We start from the raw sequence: 21,383 nt of genomic DNA, 5'->3' as shown, positions 1-21,383 counted from the left end.
AACTAATTAGAGCAGTCTTTACAGTGTCCTAAGCTTATTCCAGCGTGCCAAACCATCCGTAGTGCTCCACAAGTAAGTGGAGAATAAAGTTGGCCTTTATATCTCCATATTCCTTAGTCCAAAGTGCGTATAATAAATATGACATTGACTATGAATTCCACTGAAAAATAATCTGTCAGAGAGGATTACGGCTCAACTTAGAAAACTGCAGTTAATTAATATTTTAGAAGCAGTCCCATATACCACTGCCAGAGTATTATTGTTATAATTAGAGGCAAGATGATAAAGCAAGATAGTACGGTATATATGTTTGTGTGTGTGCATATGTATGTATATATATGTATATATAAAAGAAACCTCTGGCTTTTAATAGTTGCCAAGCCAGCACCGTTATTAAGTAGTATTTACAGTGTTTAAGGTGTGAAATGAATATTTTCTGCTCAGTGGCAAGTAATTGCCATCATATAATGAGACTGGCTGTAAATTTGCTGGTTGGGTTGAATAGTGTGTTGATAGTTACAGCTCTGGGCTGCATGTTATGTAAAAATGAGCAGCTGATACCTTATGAAAGACTAAAAGGGGAATCTTAAACTACCTTGAAAAGTAACGATGGTAAATATATGTTATTTCTTTAAGGACTCATTATGGATTTTTATTTATTTTAGGATATTCTCAGTGAATATTGTTTCAGTAAATTACTGATTTGATAAAACTGATGATAGTCTTGTTTATCCACCGTGTTTCAGTCTACTTTATTAAAGAGATTGGCTAGTGGTTTTTACTCTAAAAGAGGCAAAGCCGTCATTGGATCATTGTAGATGTCATGCTTGTAGAAGGCTACCAGATGCAAAATTGAATGGGCAATTTTCACTGAAGCAAAAACTGCTTTATGTTTTTTTCAGTAGCAGTATCTTTACAATTTGTTTGGGGGAAGAGGCAACTCCAAATGTTTAAAAATATTTAAATGTGAGCATGTTTTGCAATAGCAAAATCTCAAATTTTAGCAATTGGAAAGTGCTCTTAAGAACATGGTCTTTTTACCACAAAAACAAACAACAACAACAAAAACACATGGGAGTGGTAGAAGGGGGTTGTTACTTGATCTCAACACTTCATTTTAAAATACAAGGTTCTGCTATGTTCTACTGTTCGTATAAGACTCTACGTGTGTGTATGTATTAATTAAGGATGCCTGCTTGTTACCCTTTGATATATTTATAGTGCCACATAACTATTTGTATGGTATGTGGGTTTTTTTGTTTTGTTTTGTTTTGTTTTTAATATGGTCCCATCACGGTAGAGTTTGTAGATCTTTCTTGTATTGGTCACAGCACAGATTTAATGCTGCTTATGTTCAGATAGTGAGTGAGCATTACCCTCTAGGTCATAAAGCTTTTAAATAATGTAAATGGAAATCACATGTGACTGGCACATATATTTCTAAATATTCTGCGAGTTTGAATGCATCGTGTCAGGTCAACCAGAGAATTTTCTGGTTGGTCTTGAGGCTCTGATGGAAGTATGTGTATACTTGAGAAGATGCTTTTTTAAGAAGATACTATGGAAATTCTTTCCTAGAACCATGTTATCAGAATTTGAAGTTCACTATTAGAAAAATTTGAAAAAGTATTTGCACATTTAGTAACTCTCATCTTTAAAACATAAAGCTGGGGAAAATATTTGAGCTCTACTGTGCTGTATTATTTTATTGCTACGGTTGAAGCCTTTTCTGGATGTGCAGATTAGCTGGACTTTGCCAAAAGGAAAAGAAAAATAGGTGTGGGTCTGTAGTTTCAGTATCTGCAATGCAGTGCCACTGGAAAGTAGAAATACTGTCTTTCTCTTGCTTTCCCAAGGGCAGCTGACCTTCTCCTCGCCAAAGAGGTGAACCCCTTGCCAGCACATATGACTACAGACTATTACATTAATCTGTTTAGCCTCAGTACCAGCTGCTTGCATGTTTTTAATTATCTTATTAGATGATATAACAGTGACCTATGAAATAAAATGAAGGTGAGTATTTTTTAACTTTATTTTACAGGCTATTTTTCTAAATATATTTTAATGACCTAATTATGACTTTTAGGGAGAGCCATTGATGCAGACATTCAATTTGGCTGATAGAATCTAACATCCCAAGGACACTTATTTTCTTCCAAGGTGGATTCATACATTAATACTGCTTCTAATAAATATATAGCCTAAAAAAATCTCACTTTTCATACTTGTGTTGTTAACTTTATGATTCAGAGACCCATGACCACTGTGATGGATAATTTCTTAATACATCTCTGCACTTGTATATAGGTTTAATTTCTATGCTATATATCAAGATGAAGTTCTTTCCTATGTGGCTTAAACTCCATGTTTAAACATGTGATGATTGCTCAAAGTTGTGGGATATATAGGCAATGTATATTCCTCGTTCTGCTGATATTTAACATAGGCAGTGGATCTGGTATAAGAAATACTTTGTTATTCCATTTTCTTCCCCTCACTTCTTACAGATTATGCTTACCAGATGTTTTCTTTCTTACCGCAAAAAGGCAATGTGGTCCTGCTGGCTGAGGCATGTTTCTTGTGTGCCAGCCAACAACTGCAGGACTGATAACTGAGCATACAGAAGAAGGACTGCAAGGGGTGCAAGCTGTTCCTCCCTATTTCTACCCCTTTCCAAAAGCAGGTAGTAAAACTAGTTTGATTCCTGTTTGACCTATGGCTTTTCTTAGCAGCCGAGCGAGAAATGGCTACAAAGCCTCTGCGCTCATATGCAAAGATGTAGGCAACATATACCCCCACCTTGTGGAAAATTCTTGTCTTAATCTGTTAGGAAGCAACCCTTTTCAATTTACAGAAGTCTTTTTAGTCTTGTTCATACTCAGGCAGTGTTTCTTTATTGTTTTACAACTAAGCCACCCCTGTGCAAGTATAACCTATGTTTCCAAACTTTATCCAGTATGTGACCACATGTAATCAAGAGCTGTAAAGAACAAGCTTTTTCTGCTAGATTTTTAAATATTTTTGAGATACAAAAAATGTAGAGTAAAAGATAAAGTAGTGAAGTAGAACTGCACTTGCATTCAGTAAGAATTCTCGGCACTTGCATCCTTCCCTTCTTTCCACAATGAAGTAGCAATACTGGCATTCATGTTTTTGTTTTACCTAAAACTATTTTTTAGACAGCATCCTAGTTGATGCTCTTAACTTGCAAAGAGTCCTTTTCACTACAAGTCAGTTTTGTCTGAGAGCCTGTAAAACTCTCTTCTTGAAGTTTCTGGTTCTTCTGAACAACTCATCCTCTGAATGTGCGTATAATAATTTTCTGGATGTACCGGTTTGTGCCAGTACTCTCATCTCATCCCGTTTTGTGAGGAAGTTAGCAATCCCATGTTGCAGATCTGTTATTTACAGCAAGAAAAAATGACTTTTTGCATTGATCACAGTTTTCCTTCAGAAGGCTTTTTTTTTTCTCCAAATCCAAGATCATGGTGGCACCTACTGAGAGCTTGGAAGATTTCCCTATTTCTCTGAGTGTTTTCAAAATTATATTCCTTTCTTTTCATGTTCAAGGACCCTTGTATAACATTCCATCCCCACCTTGTCAGACCTCTTTTATTGAATTCCTTCCTTCCACAGCTTGTCCAGTCTGCACTCCTTGACTGTTGTGATAAGGAATTTACCAAGGATGGCATAAGACAAGGAAGAAGTTATCACTGAGGAGCTCAATCTCTGTGTGCAGTATACGTTTTCTAAGATCCAAAAGTTTCAGGAGATAAAAATTGTGGATTTTCTGAGATTTTCTTATCAAAATTATGTTATTTTATAAAGAAGTAGAAATGTAATAAGGCTTTCTTTCTGTTTGGACACAGTGCAAACCCTTGGAAAATACAGGAGAGCAAATTTTGCATTGCTTAATGTCTGAGATGCTCTCAACAGAGAATCGGAAAGGAGGAATTGAGTACTAGCATCTTTTGTCAGCAAAATACTTCTTGGCATGTTGGTAGCAGAAAAGAAAAACTTAGCACATGAGGAGAGGCTGTGAAGGGAGAATGGCAGTTTCTTTCTAGCATCTGTAGAAATAATGTTAACATTTCAGTTTACTCTTAATTTATTTTGTTGTACTTGAAAGTTGTCCTGTATACCACTGACACCATATTCAGCTGATCTCTCATTTTGCCTTGATAATATTTTAAGTGTTTTTCATTATGGATTTCTTACATTTTTCCGCTCTTGATAACATTTGAATGATCATGGCAACAGGGAAAAGTGTATGAGAACTGGAGGAAAGCAAATTTCTCTCTTGTCTTCAAAAAGGTAGGAAGTAGGATTCAGGGTGGTGAGACTTACCTCAATCCATGGGAAAGTAATGGAGCAGCTAATACTGGGAGCTCTTTCCAGGCACATGAAGGGCAAGAAAGTCATCAGGAATAGTCATAATAGATTCACCAAGGGCAAGTCACAGTCACACCTGACCAAGTTGATAACCTTCTATGAAAAAATGACTGTCTTGGTAGTCAAGAGGAGAGCAGTGGACTACAGTTTTAATTGAAAGAAGTTTGAAGTCAAAAGCTAACAAAAATGATATCCAGTTGAAATCAATCTAAAGAGCAAAGATAGTTTAGTAAAAATACATGTTTTTCAATAAAGATAAGAAGTTCAACAGATTAAAGTTAAATCATGAAATCACTCCTTTTCTGATGTCAAAGCATGCAAAATGGGTGGACTTACAAAGTTAAGCCATAATTAACTACATTAACTAGACATCTGTGTTTGTAACACTGCACATCATAACATCCATGTTTTGAGCTTGGGTACATGTTATGTCAATTCTAGTCCTGCTCTAGCTGGTCTGTTGTGAGTAAACAGAAACATTGTGGCATTTTGTGGCATATTCCTGCAAAATTATCTCCACTTTCCCTGTTCCATCCATTTTTTATTTCATGATTTATAGAGCTATAGGTTTTATCTTTTCTCCTTCTTAAAAATCCGTGTGTTTGTATACATGTAAGAAGGCTGCATGCATATGCATGCAAAATTCACAGAGATGTAGTTAGCTGTGGGTCAAAGTTAGCAAAAGGGAGAAGTAGCAAATTAACACTGGAAATACCAGTTAGAATGAAGCAGCACAGAAAGTCTGTCTGCAGCCTCTATCATGACTAGAAAGATGGAGGGAATTAGCAATTAAATGATTAAAAGTTGATGGGGTGACACACCCTCCACAGTGTTTGCAACTTTACCTTTGCTGTAGAGGCAGGTTAGCCACCTTGTTTAAACCATGTGCCTGGTATTTAGATGGCAGCCTTTGGGTGTGATGATGAGGTATGCCATGCCCAGCTCAGGAGAAAGAACTCTACGCAGGAGACCTACAAAGTAAAAAATGTCTTACTTGGGTATGCAAAGAATTTCAAAGGCGTTGGGGTGGAGGGTGTTAAACTAGAATGCCTTGAATCTGCAACTGGCAAATCAGTTACAATACAACTTAGAAATATAATAATAATAAAATAAATGTAGCACAGTTTCTACCATTGACCATGGTGTCTAAATTCCGTTTTGTGGATCTGTGAATGGGTGCAGAAAGCAATGAATAGAGGCAAACAAGCTGATAACATTCGGACTTCCAGCTGGCTGTAACAAGAGTTCTTACCAGATGCTCCTACAAAAGTGAAACGATGACAGGGTTAGAAGCAAAGTGTTGTCCCCATTCAAGACCTGACTCCCTGGCAGAGAAGGATCAAGATGAAGTGGGCAGTTTTGAGTACAGAGAAAGGCATCTCTTGATTTTTTGCCCAGCCCAGTGCTCTGTACAAGAGTTGCTAGTAGGGGTACAGCCTTGTGCACTTCCAGGGACTGCACTGCACACACTCTGGTAGCTTCAATAACCTTCTGTTTTATTTTTGCTGGAGTTTTTCTGTTTCAGAAAGTGATTTTACCATTCTTCATGCAAACATTTTTAACTGTATGTCAGTCAAAATTAGATGAAACCTGAATGGTTTAGAAAATCTGGCCTTTGAATTTTGAGCCTCCCAGCTGTACAGCCATGCATATTCACACATATATGGCTGTTAACTCTGCCTTATATCCCGAGGCAGGAGTTTGAGAAACAACAGAAAAAAATACATATATTTTCCAAGGAGAGTGATAAGCCTTCACATGAAGGCTGTCAAGTGGATTTTCAGGGTATCAAATATAAATTTGTGTATTTCAGAAATGTTTATGTTTTAGAAACTTTCTGCTTATTACTTGATACTACCTTTCAATTGCATTTTTTCATGTTATTATAGAATAAACTCTGTTTTCATTACACTCCTGGCTGTTGCTTCACTTTTTTCTCAAATGTTCATTTTATGGCCTAATAAATAATACAAACTATGCATGTTTCTTCGATATATGCAGCATGCTTGAACAGAACTATTGCCTCTATTTGAATGTAGATACCACATTCACTTACTGATGTTCCTATCAATAAAGACCTCTTACTGTAAAACATATGACACCATAATTAGAGAACTTGTCTTCTTTCTGACAGCCTGTTCACCCTCTTGCTTCACTGGGTACCTCTGGGGAAGCTTAGTTTGGGTCTCAACATTTAAAAAAGCACATTCAGAAGATTAACAAAAATGGTATAAAAAAAAGTGAAATTGGCTTCTCTTGGAGCATACACAATTTTGCTTTAGATGATTTTGCCAATACCACCAGCCCTGCTCAATAATTTTCTTTGGAGGTCTGTGAGACCATCCATTTTATCCTTCAGTATTAACCTAGAGGGTGGAATAACCTTGAGATTTAGATTGCAACCTTGAATATGAATGCAAATATTCACACTTCTCTAGTATTACAGTATTTTTTCATGAACTGAGAAATATTCCTTGTTATCTAAATGTTAAATACTCAACTGGTCTTGTTTTATCATGGACATGAAAAAGGGATTTCAAAAGTTGGCATAAAATATTACATAAATGCATGAGACAAAATAACTATATACACTGTCTAATGACCTGTTACGTAATGGTTTCTTCATTACCTGTGGTTTCAGATGGAAGTGATCATGCATAGTAACATTTAGCTAGTTGGTCCTAGCCCTTGTAGTCCCAGAACAAAATCTTTATATTTTTTCAGTGACATAGATTTTAGTTTGATGTGTCTGTTCTTCATTTGCATTTTTACATTTTGATGGGTTTTAGTATCTTCCCCAGAGCTTTATGTTGTTTAGAACATCATAGTACAAAAATATTTCCTATACTAGCTTTAAACATTGAAAGAATCTGCATTTGTATACATCATTAGCTTTATCCCATAAATCAGTAAATACAGAATTTAACTGGTGTTGACTAACAGAATATCAGTGCTATACCACTCTTCCTCTTTCATCTTTCTTCATCTTCTGAACAGAGTATTTATTTTGTAATGAGGTTAGGTGGGCTAAGGTTGTATTCTGCGTATCTATGATTGATGTGTAAGTTCTGCCATTGTGCTACAGATTAAAACTTAGCAACAAACCTAAAGGCTGAAGTTCCACTATAGGCTATCAGTGGAAGAATGTCTTTTGTTACCTCTACCCTAAAACCCACAGTTCAGTGTTGACTCAGTAAATCTCTAGGAATTATTATTCCAGAATTATTTTCTTGGCTTCTTATTACCTTACTGGTGTCACTAATTATTAAACACTTCAGAGTTGTTTGTTCCTCCATAGCTGTAAAATAATGTAAGTCCTTTGTTTTTTAATAAGATCAGGGATTTAAATACCTTTTCAAATACAGTACTTAAGTACATAAGAACTTTTACTTGGAGTTTCTAGTGTAGAGTCCTGCCACCATGCTCTGTTCCTTACAGTGTGTAGTCAGAGCAGTGCTTCTCTTCCAAGAGATGTTCTGATGTTTATAATTGTCTTAGCAGGTACTGTCGCTCCAAAACATATACTGTTGGAAAGAAAGAAAAGGATAAATATATATAGTTTTCCAGGAGTTCAACCTCATTCCTTACATGCAACAAACTATCTGTGTTTGAGCAGAATATAAATATAATATAAAACTCTTCTGCAGATAGTTTCAGACTCTAGAGCTTGTGGTAGAAATGCATGTTTCAAGATGGAAGGGAACAGCTGAGAATGAAGAACAAACCTTGCAGAACAAACCTGCAACCTTCATCCCTTCCATTGTTTTGCTTGTTTTTCCATACATATTGAGCACTTTTCTCACTTCTAAGTAATACAACTGTCTAAATAAATATTTTACATTGGACCTCCACTGCACAGATACAACACATGAAATGAAGTTTCTTAAAGAAACGTTAATGTAATTACTTTTTTTCTCCCATAGGTCTTGCATTATTAACACTTTACAATATATGTACCATAACAAATTAAACTGTATCCTTAAATAAGAATATGAAATATAAAAATGTATACAAAGTAACCAGCTAGCTTTAACATTTGCATTTGTCTTTATTTTAATTGTACAACTTAAAGGTGGTATTATAATACATCATTATGCATTTAATCGTCTGGTTTGATTAAAAACAATTGCATGTCCTTACTCATAGTTTAAGTGATTCCAATTGGCTTTGAAGTCTTTCACTTCAGTGAAGCAAATGGGATGTGGTAGACTTGAATTCCAATCTTTATTGCTCGTTTCACTTTGACCAATGAGTTTTCTACAAGCCTGGGTTAGCAAGGCTTATAGATATTAGTTTACAGAGTAGTGCCATATCCTTTCTGAAATTATCCTTTTAGACTTGAAAGCTTGTTGATACTGCTCAGTGTTGCCATTATTGAAGCAGTCTCTAAAATTATGAGGCTTAATTTATTAGCCTTAATTCAAAATCTTTGAGAAGTGAATTAATGAGTGCTGTTCAGAAAGGATTTTAGATATCATTTAGCTCTCCTAAAACAGAAGCAGATTCCAATTTCAGTTTACACAGAAGTCTTTTTTCAGTTGCTTATAACTTTTCTTTTTAGTTATCCCAGCAGCCAAGGGGGGAAGCGGAGGAGATATGATCTTGCCAAATTTCTTTTGGCTGTTTTAAGTGTAATTTTGTTCAAAACGTGTTTGGAATTGCATTACAAGGTTTTTTAAAAAAGCATAGTATCTGCACTAATACAATTTAAGAAGTGTTGAAATTACTTTTTTACTGTGTAGCAGTCACTCCCAGCAGCTGGTGAAAAAAATAACCTTAAGTGTTTGTTGTTTGTTGTTGTTTTTTTTTTCTCTGTTCTTTCTACTTACAGTTTACACTGTTTTGAACCTTTTACTAACTTAGCTGACATGCCAGTATTTTGAAAGACATTGTGAGGATGTGATCCACTGTCAGAACAATGTGAATAGCTTCAGAATCTGACCTGTTTTGTGCATAGGGGAATGAGTTACTTTCGAAGCGCAGCTACCTTAGGGAGGCAGCTTGGCAGTAGTTATAATGGCCAATGATGCTACAAAATTTACAATGGCAAATGAAGAATATTATACATGATAGAAACAGGAGGGTTATTTAGATAGGCATAATATACTGTAGTTACTGAAGTATAAATGACTGTGAAAGAAAGGGCCAGATTTTTCTCAAGCTGTGTCTGCTATATACCATACGTTGTATTTAAAGGAGACAGAACTGTGGTAAACAATCATCGGCAGCTCACTGCAGAAGGCTGGGATGTATAGGAGATATGGAGCGAGTGAAATGACTGCTTAGTCTTTCTGATCTACAGAATAGGGGACATGGCAGCAAGGAAGGAGGTTGTCCCACACCATTGTAGTTACTTTCTGCTGTTTTGGTCATTTGAGAGTACTGGTAGGTAGCAAAAGCTGAAAGCATCCTTGGCCCATGTCAACTAACACTGCTTTAGTCATCTTCATTGTTAGCTGGAGTACATTCACTTTTAAGTGAATTAACAATAATTAATAATCAAGGTTCAGAAGTAAAAACCCACTTTTTAGAAAATGGTCCTAGCTGAATGGTGATGATGCATTCACAAGCACAACACTTCTACTCCTGGCATGGATGGTGAGTTCACCCCTGTCTTAGGGTCATAATCTCCTGGTTCACCAAGTCCCTTCCTCAGCTACTCCTAGCAACTGAGCCTTATAATTCTTTTCTGAAACTGAAAAAGTTCTATCTAAACCAAAGTTTAAAAAAAGTCATTCTCACAACTCAGCTTTAAAGGCTGAAAACTATCTAAATTTAGCTTGCCTATATTAAGGGCAGTTTTTAAAAGTGGAGTTTGTTAGTATTTAGTATAACCTATTCTGTGACTTGGTGAGGAAAGTCTGGTGAGATCTTACCCTGGAGTCACAATAGCAGTTTCCCCCTTTCTGGTTTCATTTGATCTCCCAGGGAGAAGTAATAGTCTCCCTTGTGACAGTTGGAGAAGATGTTCACCTTAAGGACATGCCGTGAAAATAAATCAGAAACACATTTCCTTGCACATGGCCCAGATCTTTACGTTGCAGTTACCATCCAGATTTGAGTGGTTGCAGTCTGTAAGCAAGTCCTGGGCTAGTAAGACCATCGAATGGCTTATGCTGTTCTTGAGCTTCTTTTCAGTAGAAGGTGTGGGAAATATAGATTTAATTCTTTTATTCAGACTCAGTAGATGGTTTGGGACAATTAATTTCCAATTGTTTCCCAGTAGAGCAGATTTACTTGTATATTAATGAGGCACAGGTGTTAGGCCCCTGGTGCCTGCATGCCTGGGAGGCATATTTAGGTTGTTTATCTAGTCAGCCATAGGTACTGCAAGGTACTCAAGCTTGCCTTTAACAGTTTATACAGTGAAGCTTTTTAATTTTTTGATGTTTTTTTAAATTTGCTAGCACCTGTTAAAATTTTAAAACTGATCATGTAGAAAGAAGTAGGAGTGATTTCAATAGTAAATAGCACTAAATGTTAAAGAAAGTCATCTTCTATTATGCTTAACTGCCCAGCTTGACATTAAGAAGAAAAGAAGGTTCATTTAAGCAAATATGTCATGTGAGGAACTAATACAGTCAACAGTATACTTTTCTGTTGCATATTTTTGGAATAGGTACTTCTTTGTCTACAGCTGAAACATGAATGTGCTTATATTAATATTCATTTTTCTTGTTTATTCACTGAACTGCAGTACCAACATTTTAGAGGAAATGGAATAGCCTCCATAGACATTATGAATTTCAGTAGCTGGCATAATTATAGCGATCTACATATTCATTAAATCCAAAGAAGAAATGTGTCCAAAAAGACAGCCATGCGTTTAGAAATGGTACACAACTAAATATATAGATTTTTTAGAAGTTGCTTTCCTCTGCTTTTCCAAAATTGTGTAGTGTCATATAGTCCTTAAATCAGCTAAGTTTTTTTTAATGTGTAAATGTTCATTCCTTTTGTTTTTGCATGCAGTAAAGAATGGGAAGAACTATTTGTAAACAACAATTACTTGGCAACTATACGGCTGAAGGGGATTAATGGGCAGCTGAGAAGCAGCAGGTTCCGTAGTGTTTGCTGGAAGGTAAGAAGAGAAAATATTTATTTACAGTTTGTGGTTGCAATATATCAACACATTACCTGATGTGCTGGAAGATTATTGATGCAAAGAATCATGAATTTTCCAACAGATTTCATCCCAATGTTTTCCTCCTCATTTTTATAATTCATAGGATATTTGCTAATCATATTGACTTGCCTTAAAGCTGAATTGTGAGTGATATCAAAAGATTCCTTGGGAAGACTATCTTTGTGTTGGGTAGTATGTTTAAAATTGAGTGCTACACAGCCATCTCGCCTGTATATCGAAACCATGAACTGGAAATAAAAAGAAGGTTTGTCCGAGAATTTATGTTTTGTGGAACTTGGAACTCTTCTAAAATTATGATGCCTCTCTTAGCAGCTTTTTGCAGAGAAATGAGAAAATGAAGACAAATCTCTGTTGTGATCATGGAATCATAGAGGTTGGAAAAGACTTCCAAGATCGTCTGGTCCAACCATTCCCCTCTCGCCACTATCACCCATTAAACCATGTCCCTAAGCACCATGTCCAACTTTTCCTTGAACACCCCCAGGGACGGTGACTCCAGCCCCTCCCTGGGCAACCCGTCCCAATGCCTGACTAAATGACTGGATAGAGAAGGAAGCCAGGCCTTCCTATCTTAAACCGCAAACAGGTCCTTAGATCTATTGATTTTTTAATAGTTGCAGGGGATGGAAGAGAGAAAGAAAGCAAAGTAATATTGAGATGCTATATGAAGTCCAGAAGAACTTTGTTGCACTGGTGTCAGGTGTTCTATTCTTCACTAGATTTTTCCCTGGTAGACTTCCTCTATGGTAACACCGCTAATTTAAATTACCTCTCTTGGAATAACTCAAGCTTGACTTTGGCACAAAGGCCTGTGAAAAGAAAATCAAAATACACTTTGTATATGAAAGAAACAAATTTCAAAAGCTAGATGTTTGTAGCATTGAAGAAATTTAAGATAATGAAAGTATCTTTTTCAGGAGACCAGGTTAATACTTGCCACGAGCATTTTTTATTAGTCTGTTCCCTCTTATGCCTCTAGATTAAGAGGCCTTAACTCAAAAACCTGATCTAACAAAACATCAAGTCCCTCACTGTCTACTGATTAAATCAAGGAACAGTTTTATTCTAGCAACAAGGCTGGTTTTATTTGCACGTCCTGATATGGCTTAGGGGCTCTGTTTTAGATTGCCTGTTTAAAAATATTATCAATGTTTACATTAAGTTCTGAAATAATAAGTATTTTTAGTAATTTGAGAATGCATTTTGTTTGTCATTATTTGCTGTTTCATAACATATATGTACATAAAATCATGTTTAAACAGAAGAAAATACTCTTTTTTCCTTATTTTATTTGCAATTAAAGAGCATTTTCTAATAGATGTTTATTTCTAGCCTCATTTAAACAGAAATGTGAAAAAACTGAGATGTAGATCTTCTCAAGGACTTTTTGCATAATTAACTTTCTCTCATCATTCTAGAACATCTTTATTTTGTACATATTAAGATTTTCCTTTTCCACAGTTCTTAGGTAGAATGTATCTCTATGTGGTTAGTTTCTGCTCAGCATTCATGTTTAGTTTTAGGCATGTTGAATCAGCTGGTCAGTGTTATGTAAATAGCTCCAAGTTTTGTGTATTTATTTTAATCTCTTTGCATTTTGTTTCTGCCTTGCAAGTTTTAGCCAAATTCACTGGAGTTGTGACAGTTTGCAGAGCTTGAGTTTGTGGTTAAAATAGTATGTAATATTTTGTGTAGTACCATAGAACTGTAATTATTTTCTAGCTTCTTTTTTATTGACTGGAATGTCTTAAAGACAGGGCTGTTGTATAGATCTTTTAGTCCTTCTCCTTATGTATATAATACTTGCCATTCCTTTCTGAGATGGCTTATGCTGTTTGGTAGAGTTTAAATGTAAAGTGTATCAAATATAGATTTATATGTAAAAGTATATCAAATATAGATTTATATGTAAAAGTATATCAAATAGATTAAACTTAATGGTTTTACTTTGTTTTGTTAATAGTTATTTCTGGAGGTTCTACCGCAAGACAGAAGTCAATGGATTAAAAACACTTCAGAATTAAGAACTTCGTATAATAAAATCAAAGAAATTGTAAGTTGCTATAAACAGGATCTCTACTCTCACAGTTTGACATAGGTACTAATGCTTAATGGAAGAGGATTTGAATTTTTTCTGTTTTTACCCAGCACATTACAAACCCTCGGAAAGCAGGACAGCAAGATCTGATAATCAACAATCCACTCTCTCAGGACGAGGGGGTAAGTTGACCTTAGTTTGTTAGTTGACCTAACTTGACCTTAAGTTGAGGGGTTAAGTTACATGTTGAGATGTGCTACAAAATTGTCATCATCATCATCCTGACGTAAGTGAGTTCATGCTGAGGAAGGCAAAATGCCAGGTGCTGAAATCTAATTCCCGAATTTCCAAACTGGCTTGTGGTAATGATTGGTTCACAGGTTCTGTTGAACAGCCAGAAATGTTCATTTCCAGGTTAATATTCTGCTCATTCCATGCTTATTGCAGAGAAGGCTGTGATGACCAAGGAAGTAATCAGTGTTGGACGATAGTTCCAGTTTCACAGAATATCCTTTCTTTGACTGATATGCTTTCTTACAGCTGTGTGTTTTCATTTTATACACAGAATGTCTCTAGTCAAAGGACTGTTTAAACATTCAATACGAATGGGAATACTGTTAACAACAAATACTGAAGAACCGTTCTATGGAGTACTGCTTAGCCTAGGAAGTTTTTCTCTAGCAAAAATAAAATTGTTGTCTGTCTGTGTAGTATGCATCTTGAAGTAATACGTAAAGTACCAGGCTGCAAAATAGGCAATTCTTCCAAGGTTTTTAAATATTTTTTCTGTTTCTTTTAACTGTACAGTTTCTTTTCTATTCAAAAAGCAGACAACTGCAAAATGACAGATCCTAATTTTAAAGAAATAATGAAAATGTGGTAAAAGTATTTGGCATGACTGTCATTAAGTGCAAAGCATCCAGCTCTTGCTGAAGTTAATAGGACCTCATAGTAGCTCAGTATTTTCATAGTCATGACACTTTGATGAATGTCTAGATATAGGTGTGGGAGCTTAGTTTTAGGCAACTGTTTTTTACACTGTTTTTGTGCTTCATTTTATTATATATGAGAAAGTATTCAGTGTGTTAAGTTTTTTAGTATGTTTAAGCTTTCCTGCTTCATATTATTTTGTTAGCTTTTTATCATTTTTGAAAGTCTTTACCAAATTTTCAAAATAATTTAATACCATGAAAATAGGTTTGGTGGGTTTTTTGTTTGTTTCGTTTTGGGAGGGAAGAGTGGAGGTTGGTGGCTGTATTTAAGAGATATGCACATAGAAAGACTTTCATGGATATCTTTGATGGAATGATACTACTCATGTTTCCGTTTTGTTCACAAGGGAAAGCCCATATTTTCTTTGTATTTGGTGCAGTACTCTGCTTCATATTTAATGCAGAAAGAGAGATGTTTGAATAGCTTGCTTGTTGAAGTATGGAAGTATTGATCATAGGCTCATTTCTGGTTCTGCAGATGATATGACTGTGCATGCCATCAAACCATTCTTGCATCCAGTTGTACAGAAAGCTGTGTCAGACACAAAAGATTTAAAGTGTTCCTGCTGTAGTCTGTAATTGTACACAGTGACATAATCTTTTTTCCACTTTTGATGTCTTTAGGAGATGGAAGATAAAGGTTAATGTATAAGGGGTTTAATCTATAAAATAAAGCCACAGGCCAAGTCAAGCATAAGGATGAAGAGCAAAATGCTTTTTAACCTCTGCAGAAAAAGTTTTAGCCTTTAGTGTCCTGGGTTTTGCTTCCTTTCTAGCCATGAAATTGTTTCCTTCATACTTGACTTTGAGTGACTGTTGGGGTGGGGGGAATGGGGCAGAGTTTCAAAAAATGATCTAGCTGCATGAAAATAGCTACAAGTAAGTTAAAAAAAAAAAAAAATAATAAGTTTATATAAGACATTGTCAAGGGTATAAATACTTTTTTGGTTTTCCTTCCTTTTTCCTTTCCTTCCTTCTGATACCTAACATTGATATACTTTCCATTTTATTTTTGTGGAGCCTAAAACACCAAGGCAATCAATTGTTTACAGGAAAGCAAGAAATTCTGGAAGTGTTGTAGCCACTCTCTTTGTAAAGTATTTAATTCAGTAAAACTAACCTAAATTAAAAGACTGATATAGATTTGTTCCTACTGTATTTTGATCAGCATGCTACCATTCCTTTACAATAAAGAGTAAGTTTTACTTTACAATACTTTACAACATTTGCTGACTTCTTCCAGGTTAACTTTTACGAAATATGGCTAAGCAAAGCATGGAAACCAAAGAAAGCAAATGGCAACGATCTTAAGCACAGATATAGAAAAAGCTAACCCTGCTTCAAACTGTTATTTATTTTCTTTTATGTTGACAATGAGCTTTAAATACTCTTTTTGTCTGTATAAAAGCCTTTTTAGAATGCCCAGTCTTGCTCTGCACTGTGTATTTGTACAGTTAAAATGATGTCATTTTCATGATACTTATTCAATAATCATACATTTCTTATTTGATTTTGCCTCCACTAAGGCAAACTAACTTGCTTGCAAACAATTTCTTAGTATGGAAATTATGGCAACTTCTAATTGGAGTCCGTACACTTACAGGAGAAATGTCATACTGTACTGTGATCTAGACTTTTTTAGTTGAGTTGGTTTTTCACTTTACTAAATATTCTTTATAGACCCCTTCATTTGCACACAAGCAGCCATCCACTGAATGCATGCAGTAAGCATAGAACTAAGATCCAGGAACTTAATTTTTTTGTATCTCTGATCTAAACTGACATTCTTCAGGCTAATCAACAGCATTCTTTTTCACCCATAAAATGTTGGTGTGTCTATCCAGGAATGGTAAGGATTAATTAGCTAATATTTGTACAGTACTTTGCTGATGCAGCGTATAAGCCTTGCATATTAGAATTCTGTGTTACATACAATTATTTTTCCTTATTTCAGAGTCTTTGGAATAAATTTTTCCAGGATAAAGAGCTTCGAGCAATGATTGAACAAGATGTGACAAGAACGTATGTAGATCTTTAAAGAAATTTTTATATATAAATTTAGATTCTGCATTTTTATGTGATATACGTTATATAGCAGTTTCTTGAGTTAGGTTAGTGTAAATGTCAGTACTGTTGAACATGAATGTGAAGAAACATACATTAAATGTATAAAAATACAGCTTTCTTGGAGTGTAGAGTGAGAAAATTGAGTTAAACATTAAACCCAGGAGATTTATTGGTATCGCTGAAGAAAAGCTCTTCTAAATTAAGATATTAGGAAATGTATTACCATATGAAATTTAAAACAGTTTTCCATATAAAGCAAAGAGCAGGTAAGAAAAACTGAAAGGTCTTTTACCTAAATTATGATCATAATAAAGCATTGAACAGATGAATTTCTGTAATTCTTAACAGTTATTCAATCAATTTAAAAATATATATATGTAATTAGTAAGGGAAATGTCATTCATCTAGAGAAGTTAAGCATTTCTATCTTTATTTATCAGTTTTCTAGTGTTACTTGTCACATATGCCTTTTAAAATTTGTCCTAATATTACTGTGACTGTCTTTTCATCTTCCTGGCCCTTAGGTCATTCCTGTTTAGAAACTTGTTTCAGATAGAACACTCAGGTCCTGAAAGCATTTCTTTTTAGAGTTGAAGCATTGACTGCTGTGTAAATCTAGTTAAATGAAGTTAAATTTCACATGGTAGCAAAACATTACTTTATTGCAAATATTTTTTCTTGCAACTTGAAAAAAAGTGGTGATTGTCATAGATTTTTACAAATCCCAATCTTACCCATTTTCATTTACAGAAACAAAGTCATGCAGACAATATAATTGCTCTCTGGTTTTGCAGTATTTTATATGTCCATCCCTAGACCCATTCTTGAATGTGTTTTTGCCATAAGATGTATAATTAAAATCAGAGTATATTTTCATGTGCATTCTCACAGATGGTATTTTTTGTTTGTTAAAGAGAACAGTTCAGGATGTTCTAAGATTAAAATATATATGTATCTAAACTATAACTGGAGAATGAAAAGTTGTAAAGAGGTTAAGTTTGATGTAAGTCTGTTATTTAAAAAAGACATATACAAAGTCCAGACTTCCTCTCTGGCAAATGGCAGCATGAGTGATGTTCAGTAATGTCAGTAATAGAGACTAAAGAATTAAAATTTTAATTAAAAAAAAAAAAAAGGAAAAAAGAAAAATGTACTTGAAATAACAGTAGAAAACATCATCAGTATCAAAATAAGTCAAACAGTGGAGAAGCAAAATTATCAGCATAAATTTATTTCACAGACTATATAAATGTATATGTATACACTATATATATATTTTATATTCATATACTAATCGTAAAATCATAATCATATTGTATGCAGTGTGTATGCATATATATGTGTTTGTAAACTAGCAGTAGTGTAAGAAGCAATAAGTTCTACATTCATGGCTTTGTAATATACGTAACTTGTATTTAACACTGTTTTTTCATTTCTATTCTTTGAGTAAATTCCTGAAGTTACAATATAGAGATTTGTCAATAACTTACAGTGCTGTTTATTAAAATTTAAAATGCTTGAGTATTATATTCAATTATCATCATCATCTTCTAGCTTGTTTCTTATTTAAAGAATATTTTTTCATTCTTTGTCACCAAGTTCAGCACTCCATCATCCAACATCTTTAAACAGTGCTCAACAGTGTGATGCTAACTGCACACAGCATATCAAACCAGAATCCCATCCAGCAAAGCAGTAAAGAATTCGTAATGTTTTTATTAGAATTCACTGAAGTCTAGTGATAATAGACTGGAAATGTGGGTAGAAATACTCTTTTTAAATTGGCGTTGTTTAAATGTTTTTTTCTAGTGCGAAGTGTCCCTTTCCGTGGCAGGAAGGTTGGAACTAAACAATCTTTAAGGTCCCTTCTCACCCAAACCATTCTGTGATTCTATAAAATGTCAAAATTCTGTTAACTAAGGGGAACTGTGAGGAAGTTTGTTCATGTGTATCTGTTCAGTTTGTGAATTGTTACCTCATCCAATATTAGATTTTACAATATAAATGCTCACAACTGGGGTAATCATCCTTTAGAATCTGTATACCTGAAGAATCCTAGGACACAATCTTTTCCTAAAGTAAATGTCTAGTATAGATCAGATCAGTCACATGGCAGAGAAGTATGGGGATTTTTTCAATAATTATAAAAGGATTCTAGCTCACCTTTACCTAAATAAACTTCAGTCACCTGAAATTATGTGCTAATAATCCAATCCATTAAATATATAATCCAATCCATAAATATATATTTTGGCTGTTGCATAATAAAAACTTCCAATATTTACAAGCAAAGCAGGAAAGGATTTTGTTACATTAATCCTAACTCATTAGTGATCAACATTTCTAATTAATGACCTGCCTCATTTTTTACTAGCTGATAGTTGAGAGGTTCAGAACAGATTTTCCTTCCAATTTTTAGAAACATATTCTTTTGAGATGGAAACAAATGCCATCTCTCTTTCTGTCAAATAAGAAGCTTCTCAAAAATTAGGGTAGGAAGGTGGGGGTAAGGGAGGCTTATTATAATGAAAGTAAAAGCTTGCCTTTAAATACAGATAGCAGTACCAACCAAGTTGTGTTTATAATACTGCATTCTATTATTCTACTAAGAAAGGAGCTTGTGTGTGAACTAACACCATATAACTCATAATAGTCTTAAGAATGCAATGATTAATTACTGTCATTCAAAAGTTGTACCAGAGAACAATGCTGATTTGTTTCGTGATGATTAAAAAGGTAAAGAATAAAGAAGAATTTAAAAGATGTATTTGCTGAAATGGAAGTCAGCGGATCCATGGATGCAAAAACATCTAGCTACCAGTCAAATCAAAATACAAGTTTACTTGCTGGCACCACCTCTTACATTTAGCATTGTAAATAACCAGAATTGGCTCTCTCAGTAAAAATACTCTCTCAGTATTTTAAGAAAACAGAACAGTTTAGGGGTCATTTGCAGCAGTCTAAGCAGGTTATTTTTTACTTTTGTAGAAATGTTTTTATATATGTCTACCTAGTTTCTGCTTTGGGATTAACAATCACAATTTAGGATAATGGAAAGAGTATGAAGATGAATAGTGGTGGGTGTTGCGTTTTCACACTCTCCATTTCCCAGTAACAAAACCAAACCAAAATAAAAATAGTGGAGAAGGCATTTAGCAGCTAAATCCTTCCTGATATGTTAGATATAGGAAGAAACAATCATCCACCAGGTAAGAATTCAATAGACAAAATCTAGTTTCCATGTAAGAGGAGTGAACTGCTGAAAGAGCTACCTTTATACACCATCTCATTCCTTTTCAAGAAAAAGTGAGCAACAGTGTTTGTCTTTATTCTTTACCAAATCTTTGCAATCTCAAGAGCATCCTCTTCCACTTTTTTTCTGGTTTAGTAGCTTTCCCCATACTTGCTGCTAAAGCACAACCCAGCTGAGTAACAGTGTTGCGGAATGGCAGAAGATGGAATCTGTTAATGAAAAAGAAGATGGTAGCTCTGCAGCTGTTGTTGAGAGCCTCTTTTCTGTTTGCCACCAAATTTGTTTTAGAAAGTATTTGTACATCCTTTTATTTAGTTGCCAGCCCAAGTTTCTTCTTTGCTACTTGTGTAGGGGCCCTTAAGTGGACGAAACAAGTGTTTTAAAAAAAGATAACTAACTGAAGCTGATCTTCACTTTCAGAAAGTAAGGCCTTGAATGCACCTTTGCTTAATTGAAGCCGTTATGGTAAAATTTCCATTTCCTTATGCAGCCTTTCTCAAAGATGTAATTAAATGTAATATTCTAATATTCATGAACAGTATTCTTGTCTTGCCTGATTTGAGGATACTGTATGTCTTACAGTGTTTTAGTTATAAAATGACATTCTCCATAAAAATCCGTCCTGAACTGATAGTTCCCTCATGATCTCTTGTATTTACACTTACTATAATTAATACTTAAGCCAGCTTATTCATGAGTTCGTTATTATCCTCTCTGTCACAATCTCTGGTATTACTAGATCCTCACAGATATCTTTGTGTATTTTTGAGTTTTCTTTGTTAGTCTTCTCCTCCTAAACTTCATAGGGCAGGCCTGAATAACAGTCCTTCAGAAATAATCTCTTCAAACCCCTAAATTATGTCGATTGCCATCTGCTGTAATGCACCTTTTTGGTCTCAGCTGTGTCCTTCCTCTACAGTAATTTGATTAGTACAAGTGCATACAAGTATCCAAATGTTGGTCTACCATTACCCCCATCAGGTGCCAGGAAAATGCTGTACTCTTCATCCCAATGCCTTTCTCGGTACTTCCACGTTATTGTGTTCAAGCCATAGTGTCTTCTCTCTCTGCCATGAGTCTTGCATCAGATCTTTTATCCAAGCATTTCAATACACCTTTCTAGTTGCTTCTGTGCTTACTTGTTATTACCACTGTGAGATGAACATATTACTTTTAATACAGTTTTATCAGATGTAATTTGTTGCAATTTCTTATATCATTCCTCCATGACAGGCTTTACAACAGCCTCAATATAACTGGTCTAAAGTTTAGCATTGTATCTCATGCTCTGGAAACAGACAAGATAAAATCTGCTTGAAGAAAACTTAGCTGCAATCCTTACAACTTCATTTTAAAATTGACAATGCTATAACCTTTATATCAGCAGTCTGCCCTGAAGCCTACCGTTACTGTCATGTTAAGAATTCTTCTTTTCCTTATTGAACTTTACCTTTTCCTTTCCTTTTGGTATTATACCTTTCTAGTTATATCATT

The 21,383-nt window shown here is 34.8% G+C and overlaps 1 protein-coding gene across 5 annotated transcripts in view; it reads left to right on the top strand.

The window, feature by feature from the left end:
* Positions 1-21,383, top strand: part of TBC1D5 (TBC1 domain family member 5) — a 318,604-nt gene that overhangs the window by 159,723 nt on the left and 137,498 nt on the right. For all 5 annotated transcript variants that reach the window (XM_032183435.1, XM_032183438.1, XM_032183436.1 and 2 more), the window contains 4 exons: positions 11,365-11,473; positions 13,503-13,592; positions 13,688-13,759; positions 16,524-16,591. In XM_032183435.1, coding sequence (XP_032039326.1) covers positions 11,365-11,473; positions 13,503-13,592; positions 13,688-13,759; positions 16,524-16,591 — 339 coding nt within the window. The remainder of the gene's footprint in view (positions 1-11,364; positions 11,474-13,502; positions 13,593-13,687; positions 13,760-16,523; positions 16,592-21,383) is intronic.

Source organism: Aythya fuligula, chromosome 2 (assembly GCF_009819795.1).
Source record: "Aythya fuligula isolate bAytFul2 chromosome 2, bAytFul2.pri, whole genome shotgun sequence".
Lineage (NCBI taxonomy): Eukaryota > Metazoa > Chordata > Aves > Anseriformes > Anatidae > Aythya > Aythya fuligula.
The sequence above is the reverse complement of the archived record's forward strand: the minus strand, read 5'-3'. Positions and strand labels throughout refer to the sequence as shown.